The 14,118-nt window shown below is 36.1% G+C and overlaps 7 protein-coding genes across 7 annotated transcripts; 2 read left to right on the plus strand and 5 right to left on the minus strand.

Moving 5' to 3' along the window:
- Positions 1-56: 56 nt before the first annotated feature.
- FTH1 (Fth1p) lies at positions 57-1,376 on the minus strand (the record flags this gene model as incomplete). Its single annotated transcript, XM_003957547.1, has 1 exon — positions 57-1,376. One exon carries the CDS (start codon positions 1,374-1,376, stop codon positions 57-59), a length of 1,320 nt encoding a protein of 439 aa, XP_003957596.1.
- A 282-nt stretch (positions 1,377-1,658) lies between these two features.
- KTR3 (mannosyltransferase KTR3) lies at positions 1,659-2,891 on the minus strand (the record flags this gene model as incomplete). Its single annotated transcript, XM_003957548.1, has 1 exon — positions 1,659-2,891. The coding sequence occupies one exon, from the start codon at positions 2,889-2,891 to the stop codon at positions 1,659-1,661; it is 1,233 nt and encodes a 410-aa protein (XP_003957597.1).
- A 240-nt stretch (positions 2,892-3,131) lies between these two features.
- On the plus strand, positions 3,132-4,202 carry LDH1 (triacylglycerol lipase; the record flags this gene model as incomplete). The annotated part of the gene is made up of 1 exon (XM_003957549.1): positions 3,132-4,202. The coding sequence occupies one exon, from the start codon at positions 3,132-3,134 to the stop codon at positions 4,200-4,202; it is 1,071 nt and encodes a 356-aa protein (XP_003957598.1).
- Positions 4,203-4,646: 444 nt separating this feature from the next.
- Positions 4,647-5,687, plus strand: KAFR0E03120 (uncharacterized protein; the record flags this gene model as incomplete). Its single annotated transcript, XM_003957550.1, has 1 exon — positions 4,647-5,687. One exon carries the CDS (start codon positions 4,647-4,649, stop codon positions 5,685-5,687), a length of 1,041 nt encoding a protein of 346 aa, XP_003957599.1.
- Positions 5,688-5,815: 128 nt separating this feature from the next.
- On the minus strand, positions 5,816-8,128 carry COS111 (Cos111p; the record flags this gene model as incomplete). The annotated part of the gene is made up of 1 exon (XM_003957551.1): positions 5,816-8,128. One exon carries the CDS (start codon positions 8,126-8,128, stop codon positions 5,816-5,818), a length of 2,313 nt encoding a protein of 770 aa, XP_003957600.1.
- Positions 8,129-9,140: 1,012 nt separating this feature from the next.
- On the minus strand, positions 9,141-11,672 carry MCM7 (DNA replication licensing factor MCM7; the record flags this gene model as incomplete). Its single annotated transcript, XM_003957552.1, has 1 exon — positions 9,141-11,672. The coding sequence occupies one exon, from the start codon at positions 11,670-11,672 to the stop codon at positions 9,141-9,143; it is 2,532 nt and encodes an 843-aa protein (XP_003957601.1).
- Positions 11,673-13,172: 1,500 nt separating this feature from the next.
- DER1 (derlin) lies at positions 13,173-13,916 on the minus strand (the record flags this gene model as incomplete). Its single annotated transcript, XM_003957553.1, has 1 exon — positions 13,173-13,916. One exon carries the CDS (start codon positions 13,914-13,916, stop codon positions 13,173-13,175), a length of 744 nt encoding a protein of 247 aa, XP_003957602.1.
- Between the last annotated feature and the right edge of the window lie 202 nt (positions 13,917-14,118).

The following is a 14,118-nucleotide window of genomic DNA, read 5'->3' on the forward strand; positions in this document are numbered from 1 at the left end:
CTAGTTCATAGATGATTAGCTAAAAAGATGTCCAATTGCCAGCAAAAATAAAACATTTATACTGCTCCATGTCTTGCAGACTCATCTGGGTGATCCTTTATTAATGGTGCTGAGCTATCTTCTGAGGGCCTTTGAGGTTGGAAGAAGCTCGTTGGATCAGAAGACTGCTCTGGATGTCTCAACTGAAGGGAGGCCTTAATCGTATTCATTCGCTTTAGTATACGTCTCTCCTGCCATTTTAAAGGTAGGTATGGAATAAAACCATTCCTTTCCTCTACCATTAGCAATTTAATAGCAACTATGAGTATGATCCAATATACGTTATAACTTATAACGGAGCCATATGTTGCACTATTAGTCCATCCAAATAAGGCAGTAAAAATCATCCAGCCCCCATCAATCTCCCCGTTGCAACAGTTGACGTGCCAAACCGAACGAGAAATGTCGTAAGAGCCTGGCCCACTCCCGACTTCACTCATATCTTGACCATGACACTTATTTACATAATCCTGCAATTCAAGCTGCCATACACCCTTTGAGAATAAACCAGAGGCGATAAGATACATGAAACACGTTGTAATAACTAAGCAAATCTTCAAAGAAAACGAACTTGAATATTTGAAGAAGAGGTAACCCAATACTCCACTTACTATAACGGCGGTAATCATTGATAATGGTATCGAAGACAAAGGTTGGTCGATACCAACACCTCCGACAAAAACGACTGCTTCAAGACCCTCTCTTAATGTGGTTACGAAAGGAAGAATAAAAAATGCATATTTCTCGCTGAATGCCGCAGTGGATTGGTCTTGAGTCTTAAATAATTTGTTTCTGTCGGAGTATATTATTGAAGCTAGTTTTACTCTGAACTTCTCACGCAACTTACCTAATCTTAAAAAGAATAACCCCATGAAAGATATGATAACTGAAGCCACGATACTCAAAATGCCCTCATAATAGTGTTCACTCAATGTCCAGAGATCTGATCCTACTTTGTAGAATACAGCGATGAATGAACCACCAATTATCGTGCACAAAAGTAATCCCAAGAAACCGCCTGAAATGATCTGCACTTTCAGTTTCGAATACAATTTAGCACTTTCATCCGGAACGTTGTCTTCAGTAACTATGGCTGGCTGAGATCCTTCGTTTAAAATATCCCTAAATTCGAATAATTCCTCCTCTTCCTCTACGGTGAAATGGCCATCTTCTTCTTCGACAGCCGTAAGACTCCCATCAGACGAGACCGCAGTTTCTGGAATGGACAGAGTATGCCTAACTATGGTCAATAGGATTGATATAATAATCACGATCTCAAGTGACTCCCTCAAAAAGATGAAAAATATTTGAAATGAAAAGAGTTTCTCAAAATCCATGATCGAGTTGACTCGTAACGTGGTAAGCTAGTCTACAAATGCTATAGCAACAGTGTGGATATGTATTCTTTCTTGAATATTTATATCAAATTAGATCTTTTTGAAAGAGGTGCAAACCAATTTTAATGATGTGACGCAGACCTCTACCTCGCACTGTGACATCGAAAAGGATATAATTTGTGTACGACTGTTATTAAAGCACTTCAGCTTATAGTACATTATTACTTCATATATATACTTATATATAGGATATACAAACGTTATATGATTAAAAGACGTTCGCTAGTCTTTTCTAGCTTCTGGAGGTATTTCAAGGCCTTGTGCGCTGAAGAATTTTCTGGTACAGAAGTAGAAATCGAACCAGGTGTTATCTTTGGCGGGTTCACAAACACATTGGTTCTGGAGTCTGATAGATTCTTCAACAGGACATGAATGGAAATTTGGATGGTAGAAACCAATACCGTCGAAGAAATGTAATTCCGATTTGTCCAAGAATAAAGCGGCAGCAATCGAGTGAACCGGCGCATCACCCCATCTTTCATAGAAGAAACCACCAGACTTGTCCAAGTAGTTGAAGTAGTCTTGGTATGCCTTAGATCTATAAAATTCCAATGAAGCGATTTCAAAATTAGTCCAGAAATGGCATAAGTTATAGGTATTACCTTTATCGTTGGAAACAAAGTCCAGTAAATTATTCTTGTTGACATGTTCGGGATGTTTCGTAGTGAAGTCCTTGATTGTGTCCCATAAAGTTGGGATTGTGGCCTTATATTCACTAACAGATAAGATAAAACCGTACTTCTTATGATTTTCTTTCATGAATTTGAAAATATCGTATTGAATATTACAGTGAATCTTGATGTCGGTATCAACTCTCCAATAGTATTCGTATTCATCTAACAACGGACTTTTTAGAAATAAACCTGATTGGAAACGACACATATGTCTATATGGGATAGAGTCACCATAAGGAACATTTTCTTGACCCATTGCAATTCTTCTTTCGTCAAACTTTTTCTGGTCAATCCATGATGGAACAGACCAATCTTCCTCTGGAATTAAACCGTACTTCACTTTACCAGAAACAAGCGCGCTTGTCACTCTCTTGAATTCATCAGAAAATGGCTTATCATTCAAGAAGACCCAATCGTAATGGTATCTATTGTTGAAACGATCTTCGACATGTCTGATTGAGTTAACCAGGTTCCATAAATCTGAATTTCTTGCTAAGGTGACCATAGCAGCCTTTACTTTGACACCATCATCCACTGGATGGACAACTTTTTGGGACTGATCTGTGAATGGAATTAGATACTCAGAGGTCTCTTTCGGCGAGGTCTGACCTTGTCTAATAGCGTTACTGTTCTCTGTAGTATAATGGCTTGGTGTATGAAGGAAGAACATTATTGTCAAAACAACAATAAAAGTAGCAAATGAGACTCTAATTCCCTTCTGGTACTTCCTAACCAGCAAAGCTGACTTGGGCATAAGTCTCTTCTTATGTTCACTCCCCATTCTCGTGCAATAATATTTGTTTATATCAACAGAATTAGAAATAGAACTGGGCTTTCTTGTTAACAATCTTGAATATTAATAATGTTTAATACGTGGTATAATGTGCTGTTAACTTTTCTCAAAAACTATTTCGCATCGTGAACTTTCGAGCTCGTCCGCATATTGAAAAATACACTTGAATATCTGAAAGGGCCTGATGGGCCAGCTTAAAACAGAAAACGAATTTGGCTAGAGGGCAATATGGATCGCCAGGAGCTTGTAGAAAATGCATGCGACTTAGAAGGACAACCACTCTCTGGGAGATCGATTCACGACATTGTTCAGTCCTACGCTGGATGTACTCAGTTAGCGACAGTGATTTCTGTGCCAAATGCTTCTGAGGATTTTAAGACCAAGTTTATCTCGAAACACGAAAAGTACATTGATGTGAATGGAATAAAGGTCAGAGTGTGCCATAATGTCGATAGAATTGACTCTGACTCTTTGTTTCTCTGTATTCCTGGTCTTGGAGGAAATCTGGAACAGTTTGAACCGTTAGTAAGGTTGATCGATGCAAGTAATAAAAACTTTTTAGCCATTGATTTGCCCGGATTTGGCAAGAGTGAGGATTATTCGAATTATTCAATGACCCACATTGCAACATTGATAGATCAGATGCTGGAAACTGTAATTGGAACTGCACCGGACAATTACAAGATAAACGTCATGGGCCATTCTATGGGTACTCATCTTGCTCTACATTTTTACGAATTATTCAATAAAAAATATACTGTTGAAAAATTGATATTAGTTTCCCCTCCCAAGCCTCAAATAGATCAATTAGCCAAGAATAGGACATTCATCCAGTTTGGACTACGTACCCTTTTCAAATTACCATGGGTCTTTGATTTCTACAGAGTTTGGCTTGATCAAAGTAAAGGATTACAAAGTTCTGGTATTAAACAATATTTTCACAATACAAATGAAAATGAAAACGAAATTCTATGCTATAGGAAGCTGTGGCAGTTTCATAATAACATACAAATCAAAAGCAAGAGTCTTATTGGTTACTTACTGGGTTGGGAGGCTATAAATTGGGAGGCCATCAGAAATGTATTACGTAAAGAGGGGAACAAAACATCTATTTTTGTTTTTTGTGGGGAGAATGATTTAGTGACTTCATTGAAAGATGGCGAGGCAATCGTGCAAATGTTTGAATCTGTCAAAACCTCCACAACGTTTGTACGTATACCTGAATGCTCACATAATATTTGTTTTGATCAGCCTGAAAAATTTTGTGGATTGTTTTTAGATAAAGTTTTGAAGATGTAATTGGTGCCAAAGTAGACCCGTACTATCTCAAATTTGTGACTGTTACTTTTTGCTACGTTGTTCAATTCAACATCAAACAAGAAAATGGGAGGGATTTTGGCCTCCTCACAATTTTGCTTGCTATTCGTCTGGTCTTACACCAAGGCACATTATTATGTAATTCCATCAATTTTTGCCAAGAAATCCCTGTATTAGCCCGAATATGTAATTGGAGTTTATTCTCGAAAATATCAATAAAATTTCGGCTGCAAACCAAGTAAGGAGCAATCCATAAAGTTTATTTAAAAACGTATGATCTTTAGAGCCTAACATGCAAGACCGGCTGTATCTTTATAAATTATATATATGTTACATTAGTAGCTCGAAATATACTGTTAATATTGCCCCTATGAGAAATTTCTACCCAATTTAACTATATTCCTCCGTAACGCCACAATGACGAATATGTCTGCCAACGATGAAGACCTTATCAAACTCTCCTGCGATTTGAAAGACCAGCCGCTTTCAGGCAAATCAATTCACGATATTATTGAATCATATGGCCAAGACTCCAAATTGCTTGAAAAAATGAATAGTCCCAATGCAGCAGATGATTTTCATCTAAAATATATCTCAGATCATGAAGACTACATGGATGTTCAGGGCTTCAAAATTCGGTTATGTCACAATATGCAAAATATTGTACATGACTCGGTATATCTAATGCTGCCTGGTTTGGGAGGGAATATGGATCAATATATTCAACTGCTTAGACTAATCGATAAATGTAATCAGTCATTTGTATCAATAGACCCTCCAGATTTCACCAGCGATAAAGCTCTTTCAAATTATTCAATGTATAACATTGCAAAACTTTATGAAGAAACTTTAAGTAGGCTTGTGGGGACAAGTAAGTTCAAATTGAATATTGTAGGCCACTCATTAGGAACTTATATTTCAATACATTTCTACCATTTATTCAACTACAAGTACAACGTTGAAAAACTAATATTACTGACACCTCCGATGTCTGACAGAGATCTCCCAATCTATACAAGAGTAATAAGATCCACTGCACTATACGCAATTTTCACATGGCCATGGACTTTTGATTATTTAAGAGACTGGTTAAAATTACCAAATGGTGAAGTCGAACCATGCTTTTATAATAAAAATGATGATGAAAATGAAACTCTTCACTATATTAAATTATTCCAATTTTATCTTAACTTACAGTCAAAACTTCAAAATACCGTTGGCTATATACTGGGATGGGAATCTGTTGACTGGAATGCCATATCAGACATTCTAAATCAGGAAGGGAATAATACAACGGTCTTTGTTATACGCGCTGAGAACGATATTGTAGCTCATCCTGAAATGTCTGACAATATGTTCAAGAAATTCATGGTCCCAGACGACAGAAAAAAAGTTGATAAGTATCAACCACTGCTCTCATATATTGTATCTAGATCAACCAGAGCAAGTTTGCCGCTTGTTCCTTGAAAATTCATATCTAAATAACAATTCCACATGGTAATATGTACAGCTTTGGGGTATTAAAGAATATGTAGATATATAATGCTAAGTATGAAAAGTAGACGCTAAAAGGATAATACTTCTTGAAAATAATTTTATAGAGCCATTGATTCTGAAAGATAGCTATTTTCGCCAACATTTCTTCTTAAGTAGCCACTTCTTAAATGCATGACTCTGAACAACAAAGCGTGTGCTAGTCGATCAATTCTTTCATCTGATTTCTTCGGTAATATTTCATTTGGCACCATCATACCACTGAAATTTTCATCCAAACGTAAATTGACTGAAATATGCAATCTATTTTCTGCGATCTTTTTCAAATCAAGTGTAGTTGGTTTTAATAGTGGATCATTTTTCAAGATTTCTAAACTAACACTAATAGTCTTCTGGGACCCATTTTCAATATCATAGGAAATTTCAAAAAAGGCTGATTTTTCTATTGTAGCAGTATTCTTTTCCTTGTGCTCTTGCGATAATTGTAAATTACCTCTTCTAATATTGAAAATACTTTCTATTTCAAAATCATCACGTTTCAAAAGCTCATCCAATGCAACCAATGTAACAAATGTGTCTAAGTTACCTTTGCAAGACCATACAAAGTTTCTGTTCATACCAGACTTTTCAAAACTCAAATCAACATTATACCTGCTCTTCACAAATGTATCCAAAATAAATGATTTAATCATACTTTGAGTGCACCATACGACATTATTAATCTTTAATTCTGTCAAGCAAGACAAATGTTGGAAAATTTCCATTGTTTGTACCTTTGTCAATTCATAATCTGTTCTTTTGTTTTGTGAACCTCTTAATTTGGTATTGCTATCGATAGGTAGCGGCCAATTCTTTGTAGGAATGAAAGCGGCATTTGTGGAAATCCAGCTGTTCGCGTTTGAAAATCCCAACTGTGATGAAGAAGAAACTGTACGCTTATTTTCTGAAGGTTCATAAATTTTACTTGAATCAGTCAAATAAACCACATCAAGATTATCTTCTTTATTTTCTAGTTCGACAGTTGGAGTACTATCCGCAATCAATGTAGAGAATTGTCTGTTGATAGTATTGGAAACGTTATGAGTCACTTTAAAGTCGGTGTATAGCGAGAGGTTTGATAGATTCAGACCGACTAAATTTGGACAGAGCTTCAAAATATGAAGAATATATCCTAATGGAAGATCACGATATTGTGCATACTTGAGCAAAAATTTGTTGGTGTAAGGATGTTTCGTTTTGAAAGGTCTTTCACGTTCAGTTTCTTTAAAAGTGACCACTCTATTATGATCTATATCTGTTGGTCCTAAATCATCCGTTTCCAATTTCAAAGCGTTACTTTTTGCACGATTTTTGTAACCTAATTTCAATCTGAACCATTTAGAATTTTGCGAAGAATGACCTCCTCTGTTACTCTTATCGTTAGTTATACTATCGATCTTTGGTAATAACATGTTGGCGTTAGAATGAGAAGGCTGAATGGAAGACATAATATTGCTAGTGAAAGAGCTTACACTACTGTTAGAACGAAGTCTTTTTATGTTCAAATTACTTTCAAAGGTAGTTGAAGCTGATGAGACTGAAGAAGAACGAGAGCTGACTTTTTTCAAATTGTAACAATTTAAAATTGGTGAACTATATAGTGGATCATTTCTAAATCTCCAATCTCTCCAACTAGCATAAGCTAACTCTTTGAGGGGTTCATCGTTATCATCATCTTCTTCAACTGCGTCATCGGCATTTACTATAGTTTTATTTTTAGATTCCCTCAATATGAGACCATTCTTCAAATCTGATAAATCCAAGTATTTAACGTAATTACCATTCTCAGGGTGTAATCTCAAGGAAGTAACAAATTGCGCTACTCTGTATGTGGAAGTGAAATGTAGGATCGAATATAAGTTAGGCTTTGCCGCAGCGTAGAATTTTTTGGAAACGTAGAGACAATATATTAATATTTTATCATCTTCAATGAAGGACATAATATAATTGATGATCTCAATGGGTAAGTCATTTAATTCAGCGTATCTTTCGACGATAATTGGATGTTTTGAATGTGATCTATTCGAGAAAATGGAAAAAGCATCATCATTATAAAATTTATTCTTCAATTTCTTGGATGAAGTGGAAATCAATGACTTATATTTTTTCTTCAATACATCTTTTTTTGAAAGTACATTATCTGTAGTGCGATCAAGATTACTGTTCGAATTAGTTAGAATATTGCGTTTCTTGGGTGAAACTGAAATGTGTTTGTATCGAGCACCTAAAAATTCTGAGTCGTCATATTTATCATAGTTACCATATAGTTGCTTATAAACAGATGTTCCATAGCGAGAATAGTTGGTACCTACAAAATTAACACTCTGCATTTTTCTGTACTGATTGTTATTAGAATTTGACAATCTCCCAGTCATTTCCACAAACTAAATATTCTTTGGATACTTTGCCTTTGCGTTCAGTCACGCTGGTATATATACGGATATATGATAAAATCCCTTCTGAAAGTATCAGACCTTTTCCAGATATATATGTTACAGAAGCTCAATGTATATGAAAAAGGTAAAAAGCATACACTGTTCGGCAGGAACACTACTCTTATATATGCAGCGTCCAGTACGTTGGATTATCGTATGGTTCTTCCTCTTCTAAACTAATCCAAATCAACTGGTACGACTTTTTTTTTTTGTCCCGATCTCTGTATTATGCCTAGACATATTTTGTTTGTGATATGATTACCATATTTTTGTTCTCTAGAGGATAGCGAACGCTCTCTACGGACCGTTCTGGGGGAGTCGTGCGGGTGATCGAAAAGCCGGGCGGAACCCCAGGATAAAATACAACCGTTCTCCGAAGAAACATTCGCACGGTCTGTTTTTATTTTTTTTATATGTCAGGCGGAGCCGACAGTTGTTTCCATTTCAGGAAGCTACTTCTCGAAGGGGAAGCGGCGGGGGAGTGAGAAGGTGCCTTCTTGTCGTTCCCGTGAGCAGGTCTGAGGGATATTTTTTGCGGAGGGGGCAGGGAATAACTAGGGTATTTTGAGAAAAGCTAGGACTTGTACCTGAGGTGGGGACACCAGATCTGCAGGCATAACATTCCCCTATTTTTGTTTTTGTTATAATTTTCTCGGTCGTATTGTTTGGATCAAGCGCCAAGACTTACCATCTCTGAAGGCAAGGTGTCTATCGCAGATACATTGCTAGCGGGAAGGAATTGGATATAGACAAAAAAGTTTCCGGGGCTTAGGGGACCGAAGTAACCTGTCATGTCAACCTACAGTTTAAGCAAGAAACGGCCGCTGGTCCTCTTTGAAAGAGCAGGACATATAAAAATACCTTCTGTTTTATTTACATCACACATAGATTACGCTCTATTTAATTATGCTTGCTTTTTCACTATATACAAATTTGGTTTGTTAGATTATCATCAATCTTGCATCTCTTCATCAGATTGAACAATTTCAGAGTTTTCTGGGGTTCCTTGGCTTTGAGGTGCCAGTAACGGTGGATCATTTAATGGCGAGTGTGCCATTGACTCTGAATCAGAATTCAAATCTTCATCTTCATTACCATCGTCGACGAATTTAAGAATATTACCTTCGTTGATTAAATGCCAGACATTCAAATATGAATATTCCTTGATACAGTTGCTCAACTGCAGCATGGTAAACCCTCTTAATCTTACCGTCTTGACGATATTCTCGTATGGTAGGGATTTGCCAAATTCTTGAGACATCTTTTTGATGATTGTATATACTTGTGTGGTTGGGTTCTCATCTTCTTTAGATTTACGGTTATCTTGGTATAAAGATTCCTTTGAGACTCTTACCAACCTCAGGGCTTCTTCTACGTCCTCAACATCAACACTGTCAGCCAATCTTAATTTTGCTAGAGCCTGTGATAGTCTAACTATACCTAACAATGTTCTTGGTGTAGCCTGACCAAATGAAAATTTGGAATCCATCTCTCTTTTCGAATCTTGTCTTAGCCTAATATAGGCTTGAACAACATAGTCATTAACTTCTTCGTTCATAACAGGTCTCTTTGATTTTGCAAGGGCAATGTATTCTCTCATTCTTGATGGTGGAATGGGTTCAAAATCTAAATCTGGTTGTTTGTTATGCATATGAACATATGATACATGTGCAGCTAATTTTTCATCGTTTTCTTTGTTTGGTGTATCTAATAATAAAAACATAACATCAAATCTTGACAATAAGGCTGCAGGCAAGTTGATATTGTCCAAAGGAGATAGTCTTGGATTATATCTACCATACAATGGATTTGCAGCCGCAAGAATGGACGTACGTGCGTTCAATGTTGTATTAATACCAGCTTTAGAGATAGAAATGGTTTGTTGTTCCATAACTTCATGAATTGCAGTTCTATCACTTTCGTCCATCTTATCAAATTCATCGATACAACAGATACCATTATCAGCAAGGACCAAGGCACCCCCTTCTAGAATCATTTCATCTGTAACAGGATCCTTCATCACTGCTGCTGTTAAACCAACACCAGAAGAACCTTTACCCGTGGTATAGACACTTCTAGGAGAAATCTTACAAATAGCCTTGAGTAATTGTGATTTTGCAACACCAGGATCACCCATTAAACAGATATTAATATCGCCTCTAATTTTCATACCATCACCTACTCTCTTATCAACACCACCAACTAACAATAATAGTAACGCTTTCTTGACGTCCAAGTTGCCATAAATTTCTGGTGCTATTGATTTGGCTAATTTATCATAGATATCTCCTTGTGCCACTAATTCATGCACTCTTTCCTCCATTTCACTGTTTAAATTAAAAGAGCCGAATTTCTTTTTATGTTGGCGTACAAACTGTGCTTCCAAGAAAGTTTCCGTTAATAAACCTGCTTTCAATGCCTTATAACCTGTATACGGCGATGGTAAAAATATACCACTCACATCAACAATATCACCTGGTGCCATTGATCTGACCAATGAACCATTTACATGAATAGTTAAAGATCTTGGGATATGACCGACAGGTACTTGTTGTGACAATTCTTGAATTTTACATTCTTGGAAGGCACTAAATTTGGAGGCTCTTGTGCTCATAAACAATTGGCCTTTAGTTTGATTTTGGGAACATTCGCGTGATGTACATTCTGATAAAGGCGTAAAAGTACGTGAATTGACCTCTTGAAATACTTCATAGCCACATTGGTCACATGTGTATGCTATTACCATGACAGAAGGTTTGACATCAGAGACTCTGGTAACTATACCTCTTACTGTAATTAACTGACCTAAGAAGTCACCTTTAATTTGCCTCACTGATAAAGGAACGGCCACATGCTGTTTGGCGCCGTGATGTTTGTGACGGTGAACGCTCTGTGGTGATAGTGTCTTGAAATAGAAGAAATAACGTCTTGTTAAATTAGATGGGAACAATTCACTTTCATCTTCAGCTAATTCTCTCAAAGCTTGTGATTGTTGTGAATCATTTGTATTTGAATCCATCAAGTTTTCTGATCTTAGTTCATTGGTTCTGTCAGAAATCAATCTTTCATTTCTCAATCTTCTTTGAGTCAATATAACATCTAAGACATCATCTTTATAGCTGATATCCTTTGTGGGCAGTGGCATCAAATTATCAATTTCGCGACAGAATAATTCAATGAAATGAGTTGCATTTTCTTGTATACATGATACCAAATCATTCGAAATTCCACCTTCTAGGAATTTTTCATTTTGATATTGCAAAATATCATCTAATTCCACAATGACCGAATCAATTTTTCTATTAGCGACCTCCTGAAGGATCTTCATATATTTGGGACCTTTACCGATACCATCATTTTCTTCATCATTCTCCATTTGATCATCAAGTATATCCACTTTGAAATGTTGTAAGAAATCACTAATATCTCTCGACAAGAGTGAGTAATCAACAGACAATTGTATCGAAGGCAAAGCAGTATTCATGATGCGGTACGTGTGTCTTAGTTACCTGGATTCAAATGGCTTTTGTTCGTTATAAAACTTATGAATTTGAAGATGATAAACTATTGACAAGTTCTAAATAACGGTTTTTTTTTCTTATATTGAATCCATGCGACTCTTTTAGGCTAATATTTCGAATTACTTTCCCCGAAACGGTAACTCATTTTACACGATCTGTTATTACATTTCCTAAAAAAGTAATTATTGCTAAGAAGTGAATAGATGGACCACCAAGGCCAGGCCTAACATTTCATCGAAGCAACAGAGACTCTAATCGAGCCTTTTAACGATTTCAGTCGATTGAACTGCGCGAGTGGATTTTGTTATAGATATCCTGGCCGTTTTGCGATGTAATAGAGAGATGCTCAAAAAAGAAACACAAAATCCAGTGACTCTACTTATTTCTGCTCACCGTTAGAATTATACATGAGTCGACGCCCCTATATCGTCTGCTTTTCAGAAAAAGGGAGTTATATGCTCTTGAATGTAGTATCTATCGCGTAAAACGTGTTCTTGTATTGCCGCATTACACGACACTACGAAAGGGGATGCCCCGGGGCTCTTGACGCGTCTCAACTTAAAGAGGTATCATCCGGCAAAATTTTCATACTTCTCATTCCTGCAAGTAATGGTATCTAGGGAAGTTTCTTCGAGAGGAATCACCGTAGCAACTAGAAGAGAGACTATTACTTCTCTGCACGACTACCTCTTGTTTACCTACCGTTTCTTTTTTTCTCTCTCTTCGAGGTTCTCCTAATCACTCACTTTTCTATTTCCCGTGTCTCAGAGAACTTAACGTAGAAAAGTTGCGGTTACTATGGTAACTACCATTTTTTACTCCAAAAGACACAAAATTTGCCAAGGTCGTAAGATTTCTGACATATATAAAGAAGCAATGGTTGACATGGCAACAAAGTCTTCCTCTTGCCGAAAGTTTTTAATATATATATCTTCAGAGTTAGCGCTAATCTTTGATGCGTTGAATTGATTGCAAGAGTCCAGTCAAACAGTAAGCAATTTCTCATAACACATTTATACTCAATCCGTTTCACATAATATATTCCTACATTCATACTATTTATTTCCAGAATTCAATATATTCCATAATTTCATTCAATTATATATTTCTTTTTCATTTCCCTGTTACTGACACTCGATGTTCAAAATGCCAATCACAATGCTACTACAAAGATTATTTTCTACAGCTCCCATGAAACCATTTTCAAATTCCAAATTATCTCTCTTATATTCTACATATTTGACGCTAGGCTTCACAGTTCCTTTTTTCTTCCCGGCTTACATTTCTCACCAAGGCCATGAAGGTCTTATACTGCAAGATAAAATGGCTTCAAAATATTTATACTAAAAAAACTCTCTGCTCTGTTCATTGTTCTTTCAATTGTTATAACAATGATTTCTAATTATATAAAAAATATAAAGACAAATAAAATTGAAAGTGTTTTCTTATCATGATTGAAAATATTATATATCGTCCTCATCAGTGGCTTCATGAATTTCAAGTTCCTCTTGATCCATCTCCATGTGAATCTCAGCTTCTTGACCCACAAATACTTCCTCCTCAGTATCGCTGTTTGTTTTAGTGTAATCTAACCATATATCGTACGGTGTCTTACAAAAATCAATATCGTATATCTTGGACATTACGTCATCTAGATAATAAATCGTGTGACCTGCCAAAAAATTCATCGATATCTCTAACAGACTTCTCTGATAGACGAAATACATCACTGAATACATGTAGATCGGAATTATTGTTGGTGAAATATTGATGCCACCAATTAATACAAAATTCATTTGTTGACTGTTCTTCTTCAGTTGAAAATAAACCAAATTTTCATGCAAAACCACACCCAATGATGAAACTGGCTGTACATAGGCTGTCATTACCAATATTATGTTTAACATAAGAAATATCATCCATATAAACTTTCTCTTATTATTAATTGAATTCTCTAGTAAACTTAAATGATTAGCACTGATAAAAATGTTCACTATCGACACTAGATTCAATTCACCATAATTGAATATGGAATAGAATATTCGCTGGTATTGGCCTCTCTGAAAGACTAAGTCATAGTTGTATAATAATTTTGTAGAATCGATTAACTTTGTACTTATCAGTACAGAAAGGGCAAACGATCCGAGCACCCAAGTCTTCGTCACTAGAGGTATATCACCTATTAGATTAAATATAACCACGTCCATGGAACCGATTGCTATCTATAAAAGAGCGTTTGGGCATGCAAAGTCAGAGAAGATTCTGTTTCCTTTATATACCGATGTTGTCTTTTTTTTCCTTTTTTAGAGAGCCTTGCTGTAGGCCCGAAATTATATATGCCATATATATATTATTCAATACGTGAATCAAATGTTTCTAATGTTACAAAAATTGTTCCTGGATTGTTTA

The sequence above is a fragment of the Kazachstania africana genome, chromosome 5 (genome assembly GCF_000304475.1).
Source record: "Kazachstania africana CBS 2517 chromosome 5, complete genome".
Taxonomy (NCBI): Eukaryota; Fungi; Ascomycota; class Saccharomycetes; order Saccharomycetales; family Saccharomycetaceae; genus Kazachstania; species Kazachstania africana.